Here is a 15,882-nt window from a genome sequence, read left to right on the forward strand (position 1 = left end):
ATAAGTTCAACATACAACTTACCTCAAACCCCCCAGTGTAAGACAGACTGGGCCACATATAAGCTTCCCAAAGCATGGTACTCTCCCCATAAGGGAGTGTAGGGGGCGAGGGTGGAAGGTTGCACGAAGGGATGTAGGATGCGGAAAAGAGGCAGCAGGTAGCGAGGGAGACATGGAATTAAAAAGGATGATGGTGGAGACGATTGGCACATCACACATGGGAGGATGCACAGGATGAGGCGACTACCGGGCTTGACCTTTGATGGGATGTAGAGGAGGAAGAGGAGGAGGAAGTTCACAGACTCAAAAGATATGGCATGCTGGGAAAGATAGGATGCGAGAGAAATGGGAGGACCTATTTCTCACCGGAGAAAATGAGCTTCTCCTTCATGACGTTGAGGTCCCGACTGGACCTCCTCACGGCGGCACTCAGCATGATCTGCTCTGGGTTGTAGCTGCGCATGCCGCTGGTACGATACCTGTGAGGAGGATGGTCCGAAATGTCAGCTCACAAAATTATGTCAGTCATTGCTCTCGCTATGGAGTTTCTACACAAGGAATAAAATTAACGTGGAGCCGACAGAGCACTGCTGAAGCATAAGTCCGGACCCAGTACAAAAACAAAAATTATCTATACAGTTGCAAATTGTGCACGATGTGAGTGAGCATGAAAATTCTTAATTAACAACTGGTGTCAAACCCATCTACAGTGGATCGAGAAAGCATTTTTAATCCCTTACTTTTTAAACATAATACAAAGTCTCATTCCAAAATGGATAAACATACTGTATTTTTCAGAATATACAGTAAGGCAGACATAAAATTCTTTTTACCAAGGAGTGGCTTCGTAAAAAGGTTCTGGAGGGACCTAGCCAGTCTCCAGACCTAAACCCAATAGAAAATCTTTGGAGGAAGCTCAAACTCCATGTTTCTCAGGGACAACCCAGAAACCTTATTAATCTAGAGAAGATCTGTGTGTAGCAGTGGTGAAAAATCCCTGCTACAGTCTGTGCAAACCTGATGAAAAGTTACAGGAAATGTTTGACATCTGTAAGTGTAATCAAAGGCTATTGTACCAAATATTAACATCGATTTTCTCAGGGGTTCAAATATTTATTTGCAGAAGTATAATACAAAGAAAAAAAAAATCATACAATGTGTTTTCTGGATTTTTCTTAGATTGTATCTCGCAGTGGACAAGCACCTACCATGATAATTTGCAACCAGCCCATCATTTTTAAGTGGGAGAACTTGCAAAATCGCACGGTGTTCAAATACTTATTTTCCTCACTGTATACGGTGTATCACAAAAGTGAGTACACTCCTCGCATTTCTGCAGATATTTAAGTATATATTTTCATGGGACAACACTGACCAAATGACACTTTGACACAATAAAAAGTAGTCTGTGTGCAGCTTATATAATAGAGTTGATTTATTTTCGCCTCAAAATATAGCCATTAATATATAAACCCCTGGCAACAAAAGTGAGTACACCCCTTTGAAAAAACGTACGACCCTAAATGTCCAAATTGAGTACTGCTTGTCATTTTCCCTCCAAAATGTCATGTGACTCGTTACAGGTGTTCTGTCAGCACTGCTGCAGAGATTGAAGAGGTGGGGGTCAGCCTGTTACTGCTCAGACCATACGCCACACTCTAAATTAAATTTGGTACGCCCGCCGGTGTCGTGCCAATGTAGTTACCCCAGTCAAAAATTGTATTTCCTGGGAGCAGCCATATGGAAGTAGATTTGTGTCTTTATTATTCAACCAAAAAAAAAAAAAAAAAGCTGCTTCAATTAAAAAAAAAAAAAAAAGTTGTTTCAATCAAAATACATATTTTCAACCAAAAAAAGTCGCTTCAATCAAAAAACGTGTTTGAATGCAAAAATAAATTTGAAACACAAAAAACAAAAAAATGCATGTGAAAGCTATTTTTCTTTGATTTTTTTTGTTTTTTTTTTGTTTTGAAGTCAAGTTTTTTTTTTTGATTGAAGCAACTTTTTGATTGACGTAATGTTGATTTGTGTTTGGGCCACATTTTGGGTTGCACATTTTTGTCTTTATTATTCAATCAAAAAATAAGTTGCTTCAAAAAAATAGATTTTCAAAAAGAAAAATCACTTTAATCAATCAATCATAGAAAAAAGTTTTTGAAAAAATATTTGAGATTGAAAAATTTGCATTTGAAAACTTAATTTTTCATTGAAAACGTTTCCTTTGATTGAAGCAATCTTTTTTGTGTTTGGGCCATATTATGATTAGGATATTTGTGTCTAAATTATTCAATCCCCCAAAAAGCTGCTTCAAACCAAAAAAAAAAAAAAAAAAAAAAATATATATATATATATATATATATATGTATTTTCAATCAAAGAAAAAAATAATTTCAACAAATTAGGGCTTTCAAACGATTACAATTTTTAATAGAGTTAATTACAGCTTAAAAATGTATTAATTGTAATTAACCGCAATTCAAACCATCCATGCCATATTTTTCTGTAAGTTATTGTTGGAATGGAAAGATAAGACACAAGACGGATATATACATTCAACATACGGTACATAAGTCCTGTATTTGTTTATTATAACAATAAATCAACAAGATGGCATTAACATTATTAACATTCTCTTAAAGCGATCCACGGATAGAAAGACTTGTAGTTCTTAAAAGATAAATGTTAGTACAAGTTATAGAAATTTTATATTAAAACTAGGGCTGTCAAACGTTTAAAATTTTTAATCGAGTTAATTACAGCTTAAAAATTAATTAATCGTAATTAATCGCAATTAATCGCTATTCAAACCATCTATATAATATGCCATATTTTTCTGTAAATTATTGTTGGAATGGAAAGATAAGACGCAAGATGGATATATATATTCAACATACGGTACATAAGGACTGTATTTGTTTATTATAACAATAAATCAACAAGATGGCATTAACATTATTAACATTCTGTTAAAGTGATCCATGGAAAGAAAGACTTGTAGTTCTTTATGAAAAATGTTAGTACAAGTTATAGAAATTTTATATTAAAACCCCTCTTAATGTTTTCGTTTTAATAAAATTTGTAAAAATTTCAATCAAAAAATAAACTAGTAGCCCGCCATTGTTGATGGCAATAATTACTTACACTATAAAATCAGTCGCACCCAAGCGCCAGCAGAGGGCAGCAAAACTCCGCAAAACACAATTAACAAGTGGGCCTTTCACTCCACTGTCATTTAAATCTGTCTGAGCTGGGCAAGTGCGTTAATTGCGTCAAATATTTTAACGTGATTAATTTAAAAAATTTAATTAACGCCCGTTAACGCGATAATTTTGCCAGCCCTAATTAAAACCCCTCTTAATGTTTTCGTTGTATTAAAATTTCTAAAATTTTCAATCAAAAAATAAACTAGTAGCTCGCCATTGGTGATGTCAATAATTACACCATGCTCACTCATGGTACTAACCCATAAAATCAGTTGGACCCAAACGCCAGCAGAGGGCGCCAAACACCAAAAAACAAGTAACTAGCGGACATTACACTGTACTGTCATTTTAGTCTGTTTGAGCGGGGCATGTGCGTTAATTGCGTCAAATATTTTAACGCGATTAATTAAAAAAATTAATTACCGCCCGTTAATGCGATAATTTTGACAGCCCTAAAAAAAAATATATATATATTTTTCACTAATATATGCAAAGCAAATGACTAAGGTGCTCGAAATATAATTTCGACCCATTATAAAATGTTTTTTGTTCCTTTCATTCATTTTTGTTGCAGTTTTATTTTTTTAGAACTTTATATATATATATATACATATGTATAGGAAAGTCAATTACATGCAATGAAACTTTTCGGCCACCAGGGGGGGCCTGACCCCCTCTGGCCCCCCCTTAAAATCCGCTAATGGCCACACTCTAGATCAAATTGGTGTGCATGGCTGTCACCCCAGGAGGAAGCCTCTTCTGAAGACGGTACACAAGAAAGCCCGCCCGTCTCATCAGACCATAGGACATGGTTCCAGTAATCCATGTGCTTTCTTGACATGTCTTTAGCAAACTGTTTGTGGGCTTTCTTGTGTACCGTCTTCAGAAGAGGCTTCCTCCTGGGGTGACAGTCATGCAAACCAATTTGATGTAGAGTGCGGCGTATGATCTGGCACTAACAGGCAGACCCCCCACCTCTTAAATATATTCCGCAATGCTGACAGCCCTCCTGTAACGAGTCACATGACATTTTGGAGGGAAAATGACAAGCAGTACTCAATTTAGACATTTAGGGATGTACGTAGTTTCTATGCGTTGTACTCACTTTTGCTGCCAGGGGTTTAGATATTAATGGCTATATTTTGAGTTATTTTGAGGGGAAAATAAAATAACTATTATATAAGCTGCACACAGACTACTTTTCATTGTGTCAAAGTGTCATTTTGTCAGTGTTGTCCCATGAAAAGATATACTTAAATATCTGCAGAAATGTGAGGGGTGTACTCACTTTTGTGATACACTGTATATCTTAAAAACATGCACTTGAAAAAGTTATGTTTTGTCATGTTCCCATAAGGGATAGTTTGTATTTGGATAAATTAACCCATGTAGGAAAAAGTCTGTAAAAGCATTATAAAGGGGTATAAATACAGTCTGGATACATTAAATTCTATCTAATTTATCTTCCTACAGCAATATTAAATATGCAGGGGATATTCCGTTATATCAACATTTAAATTGAATACAGTGACTGATCATCAGATTGAGTCTGCTTTGTTTAAGTGTAATTAAGAAAAGTGGCAGAGCAACAGGAATACACGCAAAGCTATAGTCCATCAGTGTCAATAAGCGATACTCACGAGCCACTTTCCAAATTACCGTAGGCATGCATACACATTTCAATTTAGACATTTAGTACGTTTAATGTAAAACTACAATTTGTGCTATGCGGGCAAAAGGGCATTAAGGTGTCAACTCGCGAAGTGGCAGCAGTGTTGTTTCGGCGAGAGCCGTAGAGAGAGACAGGAAAGCAGTACAGTACAGCAAACAGACAGATGTTATTAGAAAAACAACAGCGTGGTTAGAAAACAAAACTATCCAAAAATAAAGAAAAAAAAGGAGGGTTGGTTACATGAAAAACCGGGAGCGTGTTGTTAAGCAATTAAAGCGTTACCTGATCATGTGATAGCTGAGAGAAGATGCCAGAATGCAGCAGAGGAGACGAGCATGCAGTCAGGCAGAGGAGAGAGGACAAAGAAAGAAAAGGACAAAAGAAGGCAGGAGACAAGAAAGGTCAGTTTGGAAGCTGGCACGAGCCAACGAAGAGCACAGAAGAGCCGCTCAGGAAGCCATTTAAAGAAGTTGATGTCTGACATCATCAGATGTTAAAATGATCCAAAGGGTATGTAGAGGCTTGAGCTCAGGATCAATTAACTGCTGGTGTACTGTATAACACGCATGAAAAGTAAAAGAATCTAATTTGAAATAAAAACATAGAAATAAATGGAAAAAACCCCCCACTTATTTCTCGGGGTGTAACGGTTCACAAAAATCTCGGTTCGGTACGTACCTCGGTTACGAGGTCACGGTTCGGTTCATTTTCGGTATAGTAAGAAAACAAAATGCAAAATATACATGTTCTAGTTGTTTATTACACACCTTTGTGCTTTCAACAATAGGAACATTAGCCTATACAAAGCTAGAATTCTGCTCAAAAAGTAGCGGGTATTTAAAGATAATAATCCAACAACAATTTGCCTTTCAGACCCCGCGTATTGGTCAGCTTTCTTTCTGAAAGAAAGATGAAAAAAGAAGTCCTGTGCTAAAGAGAAAAGTAGTCCCAATGACAAAGATTTTAACATGTATTTTATACTGGCGCACGATAATTATTGGTCCGATAATAGGAATTATGACGTCATCCCGATAATTCCAATAACATTTATAAAAGGACCGATAATATGTACTGTTCTGACTTTACAGTTTACACACTTGTATGGGAAATCAGTTGACCATTTGCGGGGCATTGCTCCCACCTGCTGGTCAGAATAATTCACTGCATCTATTTTTTGTTATAGTAGTTTGGTTCAATCACTTACACATTGTGGTGTCTAGCGGTAGCATTGACAGTCGTGAATGCTTTCTGTTACGTTTCCACCTCGGAAATATATGTAAGTATTTTATGTTTACTATAACATATGGATGTGCAATATATGTTTACTTCTGTGGTGAAGGGTCATATGTACAGAACTTCATAAGTTGTGTTATAGAAGCCAGCGAATTCAATGCTTTAGTAGCTCAAGCTAGTGTGCTATGCTATACATATAATAGTTGTGTATATAAGTGTATTTTGCAGCTTGTTGTATATTGCGTATTGAATATGCGTATTTTTCTGTTGTACTTTCACAATACTAAGACTAGTGTCTTCCCATAAAAGCAAGAAAACACCAAGCCTCGTGGTTTATGGAAGTGCATTCATTCTTAGCTGGCTGTCGGGCAGTGCAAAAGTGAAACGCACTGTTTTGTTCATGTCATTATGAAAAATCTGGTGAGATCAAAGGCAAATCTATGTTAAATCCACCACTAGTTGTTTTTTTATTTAAAAAAAAAAAAAAAAAATTTATTTTTTATAAACCTCCAGGTGTTCAAAAACTCAGGTTATGCATTAAAAAAATTATATATTTATTATCGGTTATCGATATCGGTATCGGCTTTGAGGAGCAGGAAGTTATCGATATCGGTTTCAAAAAATGGATATCGTGCACCCCTTGTATTTTACAAATGAAATGCCTCAATTAATCATTTTTTTTTCTTATGAACGGTTTTCAAAAGCTTTATTGGTGGATTTCCTCAAGTTAAAGCGCCACACAGAAATTAATAAATTTAATTGTGTAAGCAGGATCTGTTTATTATTCTTATTATTTAATTACAGGTGTTTTAGCTCATTTCAATTTATTTTATTTAAATGGACTATTATTTATTTTATTATGTGTTTATATTTTACAAATGTGATGTAGTATTCATTTATATTGTATATTTTATGTTGTATAACTTTAGTTCCTATGGGAATATTAGTTCCTACCTGTTTTGTTGTGGTAGGAGGGTTTTGTATTGAACACGGGGCCGTGTTGGTTATTATGATAGCAGAGAAGACAGCAGTAAATCAACAAAGACAAGTCAACTGTGCCCCGATCTACCACTCAAGAGATCTGATAGACTCAGGTTCTAAATAACTAAATAAAAACAAAAATAGTGAGTAATCACCGCCTCTAACCGATGTGCGCATGCGTGTGAATGCATGCGCAAGCGCCCTGAGCATTGTGTAGGACGTTTCGCCGCGTAGTAAGGAATGGCCGAACACCGGATCCACCTTTTTTTTACACGAGTGACTTCCAGTCTGCCCAATCCTAGCTATCAGCAGTAGTATTGATGCAGGAAGGTCGCGTCTCGCGTCAAGTAATAAACTCTGCCGTTGTTTTCGCGTGCGTCGTGTTGAGCCGCTTCTGGGACGCGTCTAACACGCGGCTGCACTGCGACTGGTGTGCATTGGCTGATTGACTTTAATGCCCGCGTTTCACTGCGTTCTCACGGTGGCCACGTTGTCGCGCCGTTGACGTTTCTGGGTTATACTGTCCTACCGTGTTGGTCCTCATTATAGTAGAGAAGACGGAGTAAATATAATCTACACAAAGAAACTGTAAATCGATCGACTCACAGCCTCGAAAAGTAAGGGTTACATTGCGTCAGAATCTCGTTCGGTATGCCAACGTTCCGAACAGAGCACCACGTACCGAAACGGTTCAATACAAATACATGTACCGTTACACCCTTACTTATTTCTGGTCATTAAACTGCAAATTTATATATTCCTCGAATTTCAATAAACGGCAAAAAAAAAAAAAAAAAAAAAAAAAAAACAGTAAAAACTGAATGAAAATATCTAGCATATAGTAATATAAATACAGGTTGGTAAAATGAAATATCGCATATTTGTTCAGTAATTAATCATTTAAATAACGTTCTTCCAGTGCTTTTCTCAAAGTTAGTTCAACCACAAATGCACAACAGCAATGTATCCCACCAGATGTCTTTTGGATCTTCCCATGCTACATTTCAGAATTAAAAGTAGATGAAAGTGCAATTTAAAAGTGTTTTTACACTATCTACTTGGGAAGTTGGCCAATCTCAAACACAGCATTATGCTTAAAATGTCTGTGGCATGTGTGAATAAATGCAAATTCATTGTAATAAGGAGGGATACAATAAAGATTTGGTTAATACAGAAGCAGTAGGGAGTTGTGGAATTAGTAACACATTATACAGGAGTTAAAAGGGTGTTAATAAGTAATAAAGTAGAAACATGTGAGTGGGACAGTCTGGATGTACACAAAGCCAAAGTGAGAAAAGTGAGAAAACATCAAAACATGATTATTGACTCAAGTAAACTTACTTCTGTAAAATGAATATTCCTATAACCACCACAAAGGAGGTGAGGTCAGCACACACCCACATCATGCAGTATTCATCTGCTCTCTAGGGAGAAAAGACATGGTAGTCATTGTGTTGTTTGATTTCTACAGTATTCAACGCTGGGTGGCGCTGTGGGTCCTAGATACACTCCAGAAGAGATCGCATGGAATGAGAATTTAACATTAGAGTCCTGCAAATTAGGAAATAATCTGTTTCTTCCCCCATCCAAATAATTTGGATTATACATCCACTGTATGACATCTGCCAGTTGGTTTGACTTTGCCAAAGCACAGCGGGAATCTGAGGTCAGGAGTTCCCATGCAGAGCTCCCATATGGCGAGACATACTGGGAGGCCCGAATGATTTGCTGCTCAGGCCTTAAAACCTAAAGTGGTACTGTGATGTTGCAGCAGGATTCAGGGGATGACTGCTCAGTAAAATATAGTGAAACACTGTGCATTAGCGAGATAGGACTAAAATGAGCATAATGTACGTATGTAGGGGAAAAGACAAGAGTGCAGAACAACACTTGAAAAAACAAACGTAAATTTGAACTAAGATCTTTTGTAGCCAAAACTGGCATTAAAGTCATAGGCGGAGTTTGACTTTTGGGTCGGGGGGGGGGGGGGGGGGGGGGGGCACAACATGTTGATGAACCTGAAACGCAGTGTCAGCAATAAAATTAACTTACAAGAACATTTATAACAATAAGTTGACAATGAGCGTCTTTTTGTTTCCCATCATTCTTGAGGGGAATTCTAAATCAGGCTGCTTAGGCAATACTTTTGGCCAAGATCGTCATCCATTGAATATGGTACGCCCGCCGGTGTCATGCCAATGTAGTTACCCCATTCAAAAATTGTATCCCCTGGGCGGAGCCTTATGGAGGTAGATTTGTGTCTTAATTATTCAATTTTAAAAAGTTGCTTCGATCAAAATATATATATTTTCAATCAAAAAAAGTCGCTTCGATCAAAAAAACAAAAAACAAAAAAAAGTGTTTGCAAAAATAACTTTGAAACTCAAAAAAATGCATGTGGAAGCTATTTTTCCTTGATTGTTTTTTTTAAATCTTTTTTTTGGATTGGAGTCAAGTTTTTTTTGATTGAAGCAACTTTTTTGATTCAAGTAATTAGGGCTGCAGCTATCGATTATTTTAGTAGTCTATTAATCAAGAAACCATTACTTCGAATAATTGAGTAATCGGATAAGGAACATGAAAAATTAAATTACCTGAGCTGAGCTACAAACGGTACAAAAAATTAATGAGGCTCTATGTACAACAAAAGAACAACTGGCTAACTTACATCGCAAAAGTCCGCTAGTTTAAATGCGATAAAATACTAACTTTTTTACAATGCTCTTAACAACTGGTTCAGACACATATTCCCACAAAAATAGGCTAAATATACCTATAAACAAAATTACGAATGCATAAAAAAAAAAACATTAGCTCAAACAAAATTTAGCTTATGTTGGTCTTAACAGGGAGCACCTGGATTCAGCCATGTGAATTGAGGCAGACTAGAAGGCAGTGTATCCACTCAAATCAATAAAACTAAATGCAAACACTTTCAAAATATACCATTACAATGTCACTTTAATTAATCGAATACTTGAAGCAGCAAAATTTAATTCGAATAATTTTTCCTAACGAATACTCGAGTTAATCGATTAATCGTTGCAGCACTAGAAGTAATGTTGATATGTGTTTGGGCCACATTTGGGCTAGGACGTTTTTGTCATTATTATTCAATCAAAAATAAGTTGCTTAAAAAAAAAAAAGTATATTCAAAAAGAAAAATCACTTCAATCAAAAAAAAGAAAAATTTCAATCATGGAAAATGTTTTTGAATGCGAAAAAAAAAAAATGAAAAATTTGCATTTGAACACTTAATTATAATTGAAAAAGTTTTCTTTGAGTGAAGCAATCTTTTTTGTGTTTGGCCCATATTATTGGTAGGACATTTGTGTCTAAATCATTCAATCCCCCCAAAAAGTTGCTTCTATCAAAAAAAAAAATATTTTCAATCAAAGAAAAAAAATCATTTGAAAAATAAATTTGCCCTCCCGTAATTTTTTTTTTTTTGGGGGGGGCGGTCATATGCAAAGCAAATGACCGTCTAAGGTACTCGTCACATGATCTGTTCAAAAAATAATTTTGACCCATTCTAAAAATATTTTTGTTCATTTCATTCATTTTTGTTGCAGTTTTATTGCTTCACAACTTTTATAGATATAGGAAAGTCAGTTTCATGCAATGAAACTTTTCGGCCAACAGGGGGAGCCTGGTCCCCCCCTTAAAATCCGCTTATGATTAAAATGATATAAAACAGTCATTACTTATAGTGCATTATTTATTATTCTTTTATATACTGTATTTTTCAGACTATAAATCGCAGTTTGGTTGGGGGCGCGACTTATACTCTGGAGCGACTTATGTGTGAAATTATTAACACATTATTATATCATATCACATGTTATTTTGGTGTTTTGGAGTGACACTGATGTTTTGGTAAACTTGTTAGCATGTTCTTTATGCTATAGTTATCTGAATAACTCTTAATAGCTATGTTACGTTAACATACTGGCCACGTTTGCATTTTCGTTGTTCATGCATCATGTAACATTATCATACTGTACACTTATTCAGCTTGTTGCTCTCTATTGTATTTTTATTTTAAATTGCCTTTCAAGATGACATATCTGTTCTATGTGTTGGATTTTATCAAGTAAATCTCCCCCAAAAATGCGACTTATACTCCGGTGTGACTTATATGTTTTTTTTCCCTCTTCGTTGGGCATTTTATGGCTGGTGCGACTTATACTCAGGTGCGACTTATAGTCCGAAAATGCGGTACATTATAAATAAAAATCAGCATTATAATATAATAATAATAATAATTCCTGTAATAATGTAAAGAATTGGGTTCTAATGTGGCCGATGAGTTTTGCGTGCTGTACCTGACTGACGTCATAGAGACAGAAAGGTGCGGCAGAGATTTTACTTTGTTTTTTGATGTACTCGTTTTTTTGGCATCAACTGTGGCGGACAATAGGTGTGTTGTGTTGCACAAGTTCCAAAATAAATGATTAAAAACCTGACGAAGCTGTTGATTTCTTTGGCGATGTTACCACAATTAATAATTGTCACCTTAACTTATAAAGACTTGAATGGAGGTCGGATGAGGACCGTCGAGATCGTAGACATTCTACGGCCGTACTGTCGAGCCTGTTCACAGATGCGCACACCACGCTAATAATTTTTTATCATTTCCATCTTCATTTCAATTGTAAGAGTCACCTTTTTCCTTTTTTCACCACCTGCATTAATCTTCTTGGAACCTATGATTTCTCTCACAAGAAAATCCAATGTGCGCCCGTCTCGCGGGAAAACAAAGAAATTCCGGCACTGTCACAAAGCGTCGTATTTCGAGCATGTCGTCGGATGTAGAAACAAATGGCGAGTCAAATTTTACGTCGGATGTCGAAAAAGATCGTGTGTCTAAGCGATCGTATGTCGAGGTGACGCTGTACTCTCATGAAATCCTGATTTGTGATTTCATTTCCCCAGTTTTTTTTTTTAAATGTCAGTTAATGTTCATGTCAGCGTCCCCGTGAAGTTGACCCATTCTTAGATAGCTCCCAGTTTTTTTTTTTAAATAAAGGGACTTGCACTCTGAAGCCACCGCAGTGCATTATCGTACTGCAAATAATGCAAACAATCATCCAAATCAGGGATGGCTAGCTGGACTTTGTTGTTCCTTGTAGATGCTGCCCTGACCGCAGTAGTTTTGCAGGTTAGCAAGTTCACACAGTTTAATGTTATGCTAACTCTGATGCAGGTTGGACTTTCAGTAGCAAAATTTCCCCCACCTTTACAACATTGACATCTTTTTACATTGCGCACAGTGGCTGCTGCTGGCTGAAAACTTCTAATATGCCTCCTCTTTGAAGGGGGCAGAGGAGGCAGCATGTTGTCGACATGAATCTGTTGGAGTTGTGTGAGTGTGCGTTTGTGTGGTTTGAAGTCATCAGCCAACCAAATGTGCGTTTTAGGGGGAAAAAAATTGGACCGGCACATTCAACAAGTGAAAAGGGATAAATGTGAGTCTGAACATAATGAAAATAATTCAATTAATAATGGTAAGGTCTAGAGATGTCCGATCACGTCATTTTCAAAGCATCGGAATTGGCAAAAAAATATCGGCCATGCCTTCTTTTAATATATATATTTTTTTTAATTAAATCGTTTTCTAATTGTATTTAACGTTTCAGACATAATATGTTACACTCATCCAGAGTCTTTAGTTTAGGCTTAAGGTAGGGTTATCAAATTTATCCCGATATTTTTTAAAATGTATCACGTTGCACGACCCACTCACGCATTGTCGCGCTCAATCTATAATGGCGCCGTTTTACCTATATAGAGAGATAAAAGGCAGCGTAAAATGAGTAGAGTGAATTTTGCCAGCCTTTGGAGCCTTTTTTTAATTGGCTAAAGCCTTACAATCTCTTTCCCTACGATTAGAAATATCATGGGAAGCATTGTGGGGAAGCAAGGTAGAAATGGATCTTTTTCTTAACACCTTATGTTATTTCCCAACGCAGAGAAGATATATCAATTGGTAGCACTACGCACAGTCATGGTTTCACTTCCCATCATGCATTTTGGCATGGCTACAGTATCATTTACTGAAAGCTCAACAAATACACTAGATGGCAATATTTAGTCACAATATACAAAGTCACAAGTCTTTCTATCCCTGGATCCCTTTCACAGAAAGAATGTTAATAATGTAAATGCCATCTTGAGGATTTATTGTCATAATAAACAAATACAGTACTTATGTACTGTATGTTGAATGTATATATTCGTCCGAGTTTTATTCATTTTTTTCTTAATGCATTGCCAAAATGTATATGATCGGGAAAAATTATCGGAAATGATTGGAATTGAATCGGGAGCAAAAAAAAGCAATCGGATCGGGAAATATTGGGATCGGCAGATACTCAAACTAAAACGATCGGGATCGGATCGGGAGCAAAAAAACATGATGGAACAACCCTAGTAAGGTCTACATATGGGACAACATATGGGAAGACAATCGAAATTACCTACAGTATATAACAGAACACATTATATAATGCAAACAAGGTTGCTCAAAAGTTGGTGAGGACAATTTCAGCATCCTGAAAAGTTGGTAGTGTTGTGTCCCTATGGTCCTTATGCAAACCTACAGCCTTGGTCCATTAGTAACACTCTAACTTAAATACTGGGGGGTGTGGGTGGGTCTAACTCATTGCATCTAACTGACGGCGATAGACATCCGATTCATTTAAACTGGGAGGACTGGCCGTGAATGCTAATTTTTCAGTGCCACTGTTGGCATTTGATGCTTGGAGATTAGTGCTGTTGAGGAAATGAGTATGTCTTTAGGTGTAATTTTAGAGTAGTAACATAGAGGAAGAAAACAGTGGAAGGTCTTCTTACCAAGAGCCAGATGGGGTAAGGCACCTTTTTGAGGATATGTGGTGCCTCAGATGACACAGAAGACACACCACTACACCACAGTACTGAGTAAAGCCAGGGCTCGTTGACCGTGTAGACTGTGAGGCTAATGTTTTTCTCTGCCAAATCCCTTAAATACACATTTGTTTGTTTAAAAAATGTTTATGTATGCTCAGTTGACATGTGTTCCTGGGAGTATTTATTCTATACCTGATTTCCTGAGTGCTGGCCTGGTTGTATCTGAGCAGGAGCCTGCTGATTCCTGACTCTTTGAGGCTTTGAGGACTTTTTTTTTCCAAGGATGTCTGGACAAGACCAGGTGCAAGCTGTCTCACCTGATCTCTGTCTTTATTTGGAGTCCACATTACCTGAAAACAGAACCACAGTCAACGCTATTGGAAAAACCTTACCCAAGTAGTACAAAACAAACCAGATTTTGAGGAATCCCAGAACGCTCCACAGCCTGCAGAGTGTCATTGATCCAGCTGTCGTAACAGGGGTGACCAAAAGGAGGTCTCCTGAGTTTGAACACCACAGTGGTGTTATGATAAGAAGCTAGCTTTAGAAGCTGCTCCAGGTTGCATACACTCTGGTTAGCAATCAAGTTCCTTTCGTGGGGCGAGAGTGTGTGTATCGTCCAGAAGGGGTCATCCTGAAGAACAGTAGCAAAAAGACTGAAGACCCACACGCACCTAGTAAAGCTGAACTGAACAGTCACTAGCTAAATACATTCGAGTATCGATTGTAGTTAATGTACAGCATGAAATGATTCATACCCACAAAATGATTGTTATCACACATAGAAGCCTCCTTCTACATTAGATATTATGGTTGTGATCAGACCTTGAGGAACCAACGTCCCGCATTTAGCTGCTCCAGATTGGTCCAATTGAAGCGAGAGGCCTCCTCCATCTGCCTATCGGGAAAAATTTTCTCTACATCAGTGGTCCTGCGCAGGGTGTGGTCGTGCATCAGGAATGGAACACCATCAACACTAATATGTGGTAAATGAAATGGACAGAAAAAACATTTTAAATGATATTTAAGAGATTGGATTACAGAGATTCTAATACTGTGGTACTTCGGCATACGATCGTTTCGATATATGATCCTTTTGACATCTGACGTAAAATTTGACTCATCATTTGTCTCAATATATGACGAGATGCTCTAAATACCTATGACAGCGTCGCAATTTCATTGTTTTCCCGCAAGACGGACGCACGGATCATTTTCCTGTGAGAGAAATCAACATCGGGCCCAAGAAGGTTAGTGCAGGTGGTGAGAAAAAAAAAAAAGGAAATCGGTGATGCTTATCATTGAAATAAAAAAGGAAATGATAGAAAAATATGAGCGCGGTGTGTGCGTCAGTGAACATGCTCGACAATATGGCCGGAATATGTCTACGATCTTGAATACGACTCTCATTATTATTATCATTATCATTGTAATATCGGCAAGGAAGTCGCCAGTTTTGTCAACGTGTACAATGCAACACAACACGGCTACTGTCCGCCACAGCCGACGCCAATAACAACAGAACATGAAAAGAGGAAGTAAAAGCTTCCCACTCTTCCGTACCTCTCTTACTCTCAGGTCAGTCACAGCATGCAAAACACAACCACCACATTAGAACCCGATTCGTTATTATCATTATTATTGTATTATTATTGTTCTGATTTGTATTTATGATTTGTTTTGTTATGTGTAATTGCTATTTGTAATTGTACCTGCAGTATTTATTAAGAGTTTATCGTAGGTTTTTGGGCTGTGGAACAAATTAATCGAAATATAATGTATTCTTATGGGAAAATCCGCTCGATATATGACCATTTCGACTTACAAACCAGGTCCTGGAACGAATTAAATTCATTTGCAGAGGTACCACTGTATCTTGAGAAGAGGCAAGCACTTGAGCTC

General features: G+C 37.1%; 1 protein-coding gene across 5 annotated transcripts in view; it reads right to left on the reverse strand.

Moving 5' to 3' along the window:
- Positions 1-15,882, reverse strand: part of gdpd5b (glycerophosphodiester phosphodiesterase domain containing 5b) — a 75,940-nt gene that overhangs the window by 2,945 nt on the left and 57,113 nt on the right. For 2 of the 5 annotated variants that reach the window (XM_057838573.1, XM_057838572.1), the window contains 7 exons: positions 14,806-14,956; positions 14,393-14,614; positions 14,173-14,330; positions 13,945-14,092; positions 8,431-8,513; positions 5,158-5,172; positions 367-479 (listed from right to left, as the gene is read on the reverse strand). In XM_057838573.1, coding sequence (XP_057694556.1) covers positions 367-479; positions 5,158-5,172; positions 8,431-8,513; positions 13,945-14,092; positions 14,173-14,330; positions 14,393-14,614; positions 14,806-14,956 — 890 coding nt within the window. Of the gene's footprint in view, positions 1-22; positions 258-366; positions 480-5,157; positions 5,173-8,430; positions 8,514-13,944; positions 14,093-14,172; positions 14,331-14,392; positions 14,615-14,805; positions 14,957-15,882 lie in introns of all 5 variants that reach the window. The other 3 variants (XR_009063446.1, XR_009063447.1, XM_057838574.1) reach the window with 3 other exon arrangements.

Source organism: Corythoichthys intestinalis, chromosome 6, assembly GCF_030265065.1.
Source record: "Corythoichthys intestinalis isolate RoL2023-P3 chromosome 6, ASM3026506v1, whole genome shotgun sequence".
NCBI lineage: Eukaryota > Metazoa > Chordata > Actinopteri > Syngnathiformes > Syngnathidae > Corythoichthys > Corythoichthys intestinalis.